The 10,539-nt window shown below is 42.6% G+C and overlaps 1 protein-coding gene across 1 annotated transcript in view; it reads left to right on the top strand.

The window, feature by feature from the left end:
• The window catches only part of CASZ1 (castor zinc finger 1), a gene marked incomplete at both ends in the record, with an annotated part of 29,466 nt that extends 19,159 nt beyond the window's left edge, over positions 1 to 10,307 (top strand). Inside the window, 5 exons of the mRNA XM_009577647.1 lie at positions 2,265 to 2,425; positions 5,843 to 5,965; positions 7,358 to 7,693; positions 9,407 to 9,605; positions 10,136 to 10,307. Coding sequence (XP_009575942.1) covers positions 2,265 to 2,425; positions 5,843 to 5,965; positions 7,358 to 7,693; positions 9,407 to 9,605; positions 10,136 to 10,307 — 991 coding nt within the window. The remainder of the gene's footprint in view (positions 1 to 2,264; positions 2,426 to 5,842; positions 5,966 to 7,357; positions 7,694 to 9,406; positions 9,606 to 10,135) is intronic.
• Positions 10,308 to 10,539: the final 232 nt, after the last annotated feature.

Below are 10,539 nucleotides of genomic sequence, written 5' to 3'. Positions count from 1 at the left end.
ATTTTTTTTTTTATTTCCAGAACCTGGCAACTTCTCTCTTGCTCTCTTTTTATAGTTACTCATTTTGTTTATTTACTTAAAAACATTTTCTTTCATTGGGGGAGGGGGAGGAGAATAATTTGTTTCTGTGAAAGAGAAGAAGAAAAAAATTAGAAGTTTTGAGTCAGAATCATCAATTTCTGTCTTTCTGGTGTAAGTAATGGTGTCCAGCAGAGCCCCCTTTTCCATGTTTTATAATATTTATTTTAGATAATGCACGGTTTCTTTTTCCTTACTTTTTCCTTAAATTATACATAATCTCAAATATATATTTCCCTTTCACATGATAAATTCTACTGTACCAAGATTAATTTTGCTGTTGTATACAACTGCAGTGGAGATCAGGGCAGCCTTTGAGCCATGCTTTAATATTCTACCGTGTGATGGGTTTTACAGGCATAACTGTTGCCATCCCCTTGGCTCTGGGCGTTACATGCATCAAGGCCATATAACTCCCAAGAGAGGGCAAAGTGACTTTGCCTAGTAATCTCTCGCCTCCTTTCTCTCTTATTTCATCACTCTTTTTTCCCTGTATTGTTTAATTTTTGCGTTTATCGTTATGCCACTTTTCTCCTCCATTGGCTCTCTGCTACACTGGGGTTTTGATGTTCCCTTTTAAACTTAATTTCTTATTCGTTCCTGCGTATTGTCCCTTTAGTGATGCCAAATACGCAGCTCTTTTCTCTAGTGAGTAAATCTATTTAGTAAGTCGTCTGTCTGGGGTCCTGAGTCATTCTGAAGGCCCCAGCTTAGGGAAATTCTGTTTCAATAGATACTTCTCTTGAAAATCTCCAGGAGAATATGAGATTTAAGCATATGCTTAGAAATAGGCATTTGTGTGCAGCCCTGCATAAGATTCTTTATGTTGTGCAAAATAAGTGTAGCACAGGTACAAAACACGAGGTCTTCAGGTTTGTTCCTTTTTTAGAGAAGGAATGGGATTAACTGATGACATAAGGCAGCAAAGAATAGAGCCCACTGACTTGAAGGAGCCTATTCCAAGACTAAGGATTGCAGAATCAAGCTCAGTGTGCTCAGGAACACGTCATGCTTGCTTCTTCCTCTTGCTGCACACAATTTCTGTTCGTGGAGGAATCCTTCATTATTTGTCTAGGAAGAAGAACCCTTTACAGAAATTGAAGGCCCAGCAAACACCAATGGAAAAAGATGACCTTAATTTCTGACTCCAGCCATAAAGAGCTGCGGTCTCCACATAGCAGCAGGGGCTTTACCTTCAGGGGGCATTAAGAGAGCCTCACATAGCAAGGGTTCCTGTAGCGTATTGCAGTTTATTTAGGGGGGCTGTCAGGCTTAATTAACTGATATTTATAAAGGGCTTCAAGATCCTCAAGTGGGTGGAGTATTGGGCCCAATCCTGCATTTTATTCATGCTGTGAATTTCACTGTTGTTACTGGAGGTAACTGAGAGCACAACAAAGCGAGAGTGAGTCTGGGAAATTGTGCATTTATTCTGAAAGAAAATTTTCTCTCTAAGCACTCTTGAGGAACTTCTTTTTTCAGTCCTGCACATCATGTGCCTGGACCTCTAAACCTGTAGAATCTATTTGAAGCCTTTCACACAAGGCAAATTGTGAGTCCAAGTCTTGCTTTGTGGAGGATATGTCCATTTAGCACAGAAAGTGACACAATTTCTTTATTGAAGTTAGTATTGAAGAATTTTCCAGGAACTTAAGCACAGCCAGGATTTTTCCCCAGTTCAATGAGATTTCCCCCCTCCTAACCCCAAACATATCTGATAGTCACTTTAAAGAAGGAGACATCCTTGTGGCTGGGATGAGATGATTCTAAATAAACTAGAGCTTACCAGTTCTATCCCTAGCTCTGTACTAAGAGACCAGCATTTTGTAGGAGCTATACAGGGTTATTAATATTGAAGCCTGCACACCTTTTCCATACTCAGGGTATGTCTCTGTTCACCTCAGTTTCCCCACGTATAAAATAGACATGATGCTTCACTACTTTACACAAGAGCCATGAATATTAGATGGGCGCCCAAGTACTTTGTGATAGTTGGGTGGAGGATGCGGAAGAGTGAGGTGTTATTAAGTTTTGCTGATGTAGTTGAAGCAGCCTGTGCAGACTTCTTGTCTTCTCTCTTAATCTTTGAAGACACAGCTTTCCATGGGCAGTCCCGAGGGTATCCAGACTGGCAGTATCCATGGCTGTGTGCTGGGCTTGATGCAGTGTCTATGTTCTTGTTCCAGATGTCCAAGACCAGTGCCAGCCTTGGCAACTTGCTGAACATTAAGACAGAAGGAGATGGCAGCCAGCCTGGGGCTGGAGAGCCAACACAGTACTTGGGCAAGGCAGTGAAGGCACTTGTCCAGGAGAAGCTCTCTGAGCCATGGAAGATGTACCTGCACCGGTAAGGAGAGCATGGAACTGGGAATAGAGGAAACGGAAAATTACTTCCTTTGCAAAGTATCTGGCTCATTAGTTCACACTTGAATGCAGCGTTCTCTTGAATTTAAAGGCCTAATTCCGTGATATGCTGATCATCTTCTGGAGTCCTGGCTGGCTGCAGTAGGTGTTAATGTCCTATAAGAAATACCTGTCCACATAGAACTATTTTGCAAAGGGATCTTGAGAGCCAACTACGAGCACAGATCTTCACATAGTACTGCTAGCCTGGACTTCATCTTAGGCCTCTCTTTATATCCCCAATCTGCAAGTGCAGGGGACCCACTGCAGCTTGCTCTTAGCACTGAACTTCTGTTGGACCATGTTTAGTTATTACACACAGATCACGGGAGCCTTAAAATGCTTGCTGTGGCATTTCCTCTGATCATAGGAGTAGGCCACTGAAAAAAATGAGGGGTATAGGTATGGGAACTGGGATAGTTTCTGCTGTTTTTGTTGTAGACAAGGAGGCTTGAAAGGAAAATGGAACAGATACAAAACTCTCCCACACACAGACACATGCACATACATGCCCAGACAGACGCATGCTTTGAGCATACACAGATACACCCAGGCAGACACATACGGGTTTGTGCTCTGACACAGATAGTTGCCTCCAAATGCCTGTGGACACTTCATAAATCACAGACTTCAATGGAGAAGACTAGAAAGTCTTCTAGTCCATCTGCCCCGGCCAGTGTGAGATCCTTCCCTGCAGTCCATTTGCATTTTGTCCAGCCTAGTTTTAATTATGCCAAGCAGTGTGGCTATTTTCTTGTCTCTGAGAGCATTATTCTACCACCTAATATGTTTCACTGCCACAATTTTTTTCATGGTATGCTGCCTGAATTTCCCTTTTTGTAATTTTGTTGCAGTTCTCCTGGTTATATCCCCTCAAACCACAGCAGATAACTCATCTCCACAATTGGAGTTCACCCCCTTCAGATAGTCACAGACTTTTAGCATACCATTTAAGCAAGCTTATTTACTTCCTTTAATCTGACTTTGTAAATTAGTTCCTTCAGCCTGCTGATCGTGTTGTTGCCGTTGTCGTTCTTGCTGTTCCCTGAATGGGTGCAGAATTGGGCTGCCGTTCCTGTATACCACACCAGATATAACAAGCTTCCTGCCCCCATATATGCAGCTCACAATTGTGCTACCTTGTTTGCATCTGTACTGCATAATGTATATGTATCATGTTTACCATCCGCTGTTACACAGGATTGCTTTTAATGTTGCTCTCATGAGTCCCCTATGTATAAAAGTACACCCCTCACCCCCCAGATGTATTAGCTGTATGTTTCCAAATACGACTCTCGTATTCTGAACCTTCTCCCTTGTCTTGCCAGGCCTCTCTGTGTTATTTGTCTCCTCTTGCACTGGTGTGGCCAACTCCTCCCAGTTTAGTGTCTTCTGTGAATTTCATTAACACGCTGTTTACTCCTTCTCCTAGATTACTAATGAAGATGTTAAATAAGCTCAGACCTAACCAAAGTCATCCTTGCAGCATTCACAAGATACCTCCTCCCAGCTCAATACGTTGCTGTTTGTCATTAGCCTTTGTTTACGGTCCTTCAGCCAGTTTTCAATCCATGAGGTAGCATTCACATCCAGGCCAATTTGAATTAATTCTAAGCATATGCGAGACTGTATCAAAATGCTTTACTAAAATCCAAATATATTGCATCCCTTCATCCACTAATTTTGTAATTCTATCAAAAAAAGCAATTAAATTTGTCTGGCAAGATTTATTCTTTATAATCCTGATGCTGTTTATTGCTCATGGTTCCTTTATCCTCTAGATGTTTAATGATTTTCTCCTCCCTCTTAATATTTGTTCCATTACTTTACTGGAAGGAGAAGTTAAGACTAGAGGTATGATAATTACCAAAGATCACATGTCTTTTTTTTCCCTGAAAGAATCAGTTCCTAGATTTTTTTTTTCTTCCCAGTTTCCTAGTACCTCCCTCTTCTCTATGCCTTAAAAAACAGCAAATAGTAATGCAATCAGTTTGTGAGTTAATTTCCATTGCACTTCAGGACATACATCATCCAGACTGGCTGATTTGTGCATATTTATATTTTCCAACCAGTCCCTTTATCTGCTCTTCTAGAAGGTCTTCATTTTATCCCTAATTGTCTGCTTTGTCTTTAGTTTTCCTATCCAAAGCAAATTTTATAAGGCAGCCGTTTTTGATTCATCACCTCGCATTTTTATGAGACCTTCTTTCTAAGTACAATACCTCTTGTCCCTGATGAAACAACCCCTTTAGCTTGCAGTAACTTGGTTTCTTACCTCTTACCACAGCTTTACTTTCCTTCATCTTCTCCCTGCAAGCCCTAACTGACTGCCTATATTTTATATCCACTGACCTTCCTTCTCCAGTACAAGTTTTTTTTTCTTTTTCCTTTACCCTCAAATTGTGAAGACATCCCTCCTGGGACCACCCAGGCTGCTGTTTGTTTCTTGCTTTCCTGCTCATCAGAGCAATTGTAGTTTGTTGTATCTTAATTATGCAAGATTCCCCTGTTAAGTTTCAAATCCTTCCTGCCAGTGTTTTTTACTTGATTTCTCGATTCCCTGTGATTCTGGAGTTTCCTGAAATCACATGTATTTGTGCTACTCTTATTAAGTCTGGAGAATCTCAGGTGGATGAGCAGTGAAACCCTGCTTAGTTGTTTTTGCCCTCTTGACCATTTCCTCCGAGATGACAAGAGGCGTATCTTAGATGATGGCTTTTGCTCTGGTTTTTGCATTGCAGCATTGTTTCTTCTGTACTTCAGGGATTGTGCTTTTCAGTATTTATGCATACTAGGCTGTAATTGCTATATAGGCAACACTTCGTCTCTCCCATCTGTGTGATACCCTGTTGTTTCAAGGTGGGGGGCGGGTGGATTCTGGATCTAGATTCCCTTGAACCACCGTAGTTTCTTCCCTTTTGCTACTCCCGGTAGATTGAAACAGAAAAAAAAAAAAAGACTGGTAATGTTTCAGCAATGTCCTCTTGGTCTGGATTTCCCTTAATTTACTAACCTTTGATCGTTCCTCAGAGCCTTGGCTTTTGTACCAAGGCGCTCAAGAACACTAATGATTTTCATCTTTTGTTTCAGAGTAGTTCTGTATTTTGCTCCCACTAAAAGTGAATGGGAGTTTCACGGTCAAGTTCAATTGGAGAGAAATTAGGTTCTTGTTCTGCATGTTCAGATCTATATAACAGGCAATAATCAAGCAACAATGCCAGCAGTGCTGTTTCTGCAGCAGGACAGTGATGTTAGAAAACAGAACGGTAGTAGAGTTGAAAAACAAAGAAAATACGTCTGTTCCAACACCGCTTCTCTTCTGGGGCCTTCCATAAGATGCCTGCTTGTCTGCTTTGGCCAGGTTTGGTACCAAGGATTTCTGCGATGCACAGTGTGACTTTCTCCATAAGGTGCATTTCCATTGTGTCGTGGAGGAATGCGGTGCCCTCTTCAGCACCCTGGATGGAGCCATCAAGCATGCCAAGTAAGTAGGAGAGCGCGAGTCTTGGGAAACCTTGAGAAAACTCTACAACACGCACACTGCAGGACGAGAGAGACCTTACTGAGTAACTCTATTCAAGAGCAGGAACGTGGGCAGTCCTGAGGGCAGCAATTTGGGCATCCACATGCTTCCTGTGTAAATGTGATCAGCTAAACACTGTGTCCTCTTCAATTTTGTTTCACAATAAATGCACTCAACTTGTGAAGAAGAGGTGTCTCTCACAATGTTGGCAAGGCTGAGAATTGGACATTCGTGTTTTTCCGTAGCCTACTTGACTGACAGTGTGTTCAAGGAGACCCATATTTCTCACAGCGCACAAATACACCATGCAAAGAAATAACAAAATATGGGAGGGAGAGGATCCTGTAAACCCAACCATTGTCACAAGATACAGACTTTTTGTGGATTAGACAGCTCCTCATCACTGCAGTGTAGAAAGCATTTTACTGTTCTTTGTATTGTCATGACAAATCTCTTAAGTTTTCCCTAGCCCTTAGGTTATATGGTTTTGTTTAAGAGTTTCACATCATGTGGATGAGGATCTTGAAATGAAGCAGTCAAACTGTCCAGCCCAACAGCAACCTCCTTCTCACCTTGCCATGTTCTATATTGTAAACCCTTTATCATTTCACATCATTTTGGAAAGTAGCAGACAGCCCAGAGTTTGGTAGCCAGAACTGTAGGCTAGATAATATGGCCTATATTACAGAGGCTGTACAGGATGGTCAGAACTCTAGATGACTGTTGGGTGAAGAATGAATTTGAGATATGCTCCCACTGTTACAGTGAGGGGACTAGGAAAGGAAGGGTGGGATATTAGAAATTTTCCCTGTTGCAAATTTCTACAGAGCATAATCTGCAGTTCAAAACCACGCTAAGTTCCTTTTAAAGGCAATGGAAGGTTTGCCCGAGTAAAGAATTAATAAGGCCTTCAGCAGCTGGCCACACGACTGATTCTGAAGGGGTTTAAAGGGAAGGAGATGTTGCAGATTTTAAGACAGAAAGATCTGTTAGCACAGTTGGTCTCTGGCGTTGGATAGTTCCCTGTGGTTCACTACTACAAACTACTGGCTTCTCACAACAGCGATGGGAAGCTGCCCTCATAGGCATATTGGTCTTACTGACTGCAGCGATTCTTCCATCTCTCTGATGTCAACATGTTACTGCACCTTTCTGTCTCCACGCCCCTTAATGAATTCCCTTCTCTTCACAGTCAGTCTAGGAGGCCTCCGAATCTTTCCACGTTTGCAGAGCCTCTTTTAGGATTTAACCTCAGCTGATTTGTTTGCAGACTCCTGCCACATTCCTGTTGATGTTTAATCAAGTTACATGCAATGGTCAAGAATTTATGTCTGAATCACACTGTCTTTGCAGTTTTCACTTCCGAACTGAGGGTGGAACTGTGAAAAGTAACTCAGAGTCTCCCTTCTCAACTACTACTGAGAATAAGGCTTCACTTGCCCCTTCATCACCATCTGCTACTTCTGTCACCATGGCAAGTGCTCCTGCCCTCGACGTGCCCACTCCAAGTCCAGCTACTGTGCCCTCTGCCCCTACACTGCTCGCTTGGAAGCAGCTGGCTTCAACCATACCCCAGATGCCTCAGATCCCAGCATCAGTGCCTAATCTGGCAAGTTCACCCTTGGCAACGACTTCCCTGGAGAACGCCAAGCCTCAGGTCAAACCCGGATTTCTCCAGTTCCAGGAGAAGTAAGTTGTAGATGCTGCTTGCCTCCTTGTGTCCTCTCCAGCCTTGCAATCCCCTCTTTACCACTCCTCAGAGCTGTAGTACTACAGCTATATTTGCCTACTGAGAGACCTTCTGTCTAGAAAGTACTGTGGACTTTCTCTCACAGAAAATTTACTTCTATCAAGTCTTCAGTTATCCTAGGAAAAAAACCAAGATTTTTGAGTACATCTGGGAGCACTTTTAGGTATGAGTTTTGAGGAGAAAAAAGCTTGCTGACATATCACTGAAGCATTTTTTATACCTCATGAGAGGTGTACAGAAATACATGCATCTTTGCAGTATTTTTGACCCTGAAGGCTACAGAGGAAGCATAGCATCTTTAAAGTTTTCAGCATGACGCCTGACTAGCCCACCTCCAGATCTTGCTGCAAGTCTGAGACTTGCCATGAGTTTCTGTAGTTGAGCAAAAATCAGTGGGCAACTGAGTGCTCAGTCATGCAAAGGTGAGGTGTTACTGCAGCAAAGTACACAGAACAAAGAGTAGATGTTTACAGATTGCTGAAAAGGAAGCTTGCTGGATTTCTCCTAGATTTGTCCCCAGTAAGCTCTGTGGCCTTTTCCTAGGAATGCCATCTGTAACTCGGTATAATACAGCTTTTTTTTTTTTTCCTGTGAAGTCGACTGGGGCTCAGATAGTGGAGAGGTCACGAGTGCTTGGACTCTGCCTTACCAGGAGTGGGTCTCTCGGCAGCTCAAGGAATAGGGAGCAATTCTCTCTTACTTCAGATTTGTCAAAGTTTTGCTGTCCTGGCTGAACTTTTGTAAAGTGTAATGAGTCTTCTTAAGTTCTATGCCTCTGGTTTTGTAGTGTTAGTTTACAAAGTTACAAACAATGCAGGTTGTCTGGCAGAAAGTAACATAACCTCGCTGAAGTTCTTCTAAAACATTAAAAAAGTTTCACAGTGTTGCTGTAGTGATGGTGTTATTTCTGTTACATCGACAGAAAGAGGCACAGAAGTTACGTAGTTTACAGGAGAACACAGGAGTCCAAGATCAGGTTAGGCATTACAGCTTAGTTATTCAGGCTGGTGGAATATCAGTCTCTGGGTCGTATATTGACAGTCATTTGTCTGCTTTCAAAGAAGTGTGTTAACTGAGTACGTATCATTGGGTACAGTGCTTGGGATCCAAGAGATCAATGTTCAGCTACCTCCGATCTGACCCCTGTCTGTGCAGCCAGAAATCCATGGAATGGGTGGGGGGAGTAGGGTACCAAAACCATTTAGCTGATTAAACAGCCCACTGCCAATTTTGTCTAATCAGGGAAAGCCCTAGCATCTTGCAGTGTGCATGCCCAAGAGTTTCATTTCAGTTACACAAAATTGAGATGGGAAAAATCTGAATCCATTGAGGTAAGTACAGGCAGAAAGGGAGAAACAGCATCTATCCAGATCTTGAGAAACTTTAAATTGGGAGAGTGGACCTCAAAGACTACAGGACCCACCATGCATTGCTGTGTTTTAATAATCTTAATGAAGAAAGTGCATTAGCTTGGTGGAATTGCAGTAGTGTTGCCAGCATCAATTTTACTAAAGAGGAAGGTGTCTATGGGAAATCTGTAAGCCATGTTTGGAACAGAGGCTTCAGCTGGGCTCCCCTTGAATTAAATTTTGGCAAAGAAACAAATGTGTGAAATGAGTGAAGGTGATGATTGGGTTTTGGATGTATTCCAGTGATCCCTGCCTGGCAACGGACTGCAAGTACGCCAACAAATTCCACTTCCACTGTCTCTTTGGGAACTGCAAGTATGTGTGCAAAACCTCTGGCAAGGCAGAATCCCACTGCCTGGACCACATCAACCCCAACAATAATTTGGTGAATGTGCGAGACCAGTTTGCTTACTATTCGCTGCAGTGTCTCTGTCCAAACCAGGTAAGAGCAATTCAAAAGCCGTGTTCTAGCCTGACTGTGTGTGCGGGAGAAGAAGAATGGGGAAGAGCAAGTAGACTACCCAATAGGAAGTGAGGCTGTGTTTCATTCTGGTCTAATTACAGAACCATGGAAGGGTCTTAATTGCGTCGTCTAGGAAGATGGTTTCCATCAAATTGAAAATTGCACTGCTTTTACGTTTCTTTGACTTGGGTGAAGTGGACAGAGAAACTAGAATGATCTGAGGCACAAGATGAAATAAAAATCTATGATGAATACCAGGGAAAGCCACAAGTTAGGTTTGGGATATTTCAACGTAGAATAGAGCAATACAGACTACATGACAGCAATACAAAATACATGACAGGGAACAAGTTTACATTGCGGCTTGTAGAAGATAAAATGGATGTGATCTAGAGTATCAGTTCAGGGCTCTCTCTCGTGTCTTGGAGGGACAGCATTAGTAGCAGGGAGGTGAGAGTGCATTTGGTTTAGATACGCTTAAAGCAACCTGCCTGTTTGCTCCTCTCTAGCACTGTGAATTCAGGATGCGAGGGCATTACCACTGTCTTCGTCCTGGCTGCTACTTTGTGACTAACATCACCACCAAGCTGCCCTGGCATGTGAAAAAACACGAGAAGGCAGAGAGAAGGGCAGCCAATGGCTTCAAGTATTTTACCAAGCGAGAAGAGTGTGGCAGACTAGGTGAGTTTTCTTCTCTTTCCCCTGTCACCTTTCTCATGTGGTCTGTCCCATGTCCAGGCTAAGAATGCCATGAGTTAGAGCCTGCGAGTTATGCTTAAGATGTATTTGGTCATTAAATCGCTAAACGAGAAATGGAACAAAACAGAAAGCAGTTCCTGATCAGCCTGAGTTGAAGCATCTTTTCCCAAATAGACCCAAGTTAAATGGATAGAAACTGTAATACAGAGGATTT

The sequence above is a fragment of the Fulmarus glacialis genome, unplaced genomic scaffold, assembly GCF_000690835.1.
Source record: "Fulmarus glacialis isolate BGI_N327 unplaced genomic scaffold, ASM69083v1 scaffold35525, whole genome shotgun sequence".
NCBI lineage: Eukaryota > Metazoa > Chordata > Aves > Procellariiformes > Procellariidae > Fulmarus > Fulmarus glacialis.
The sequence above is the reverse complement of the archived record's forward strand: the minus strand, read 5'-3'. Positions and strand labels throughout refer to the sequence as shown.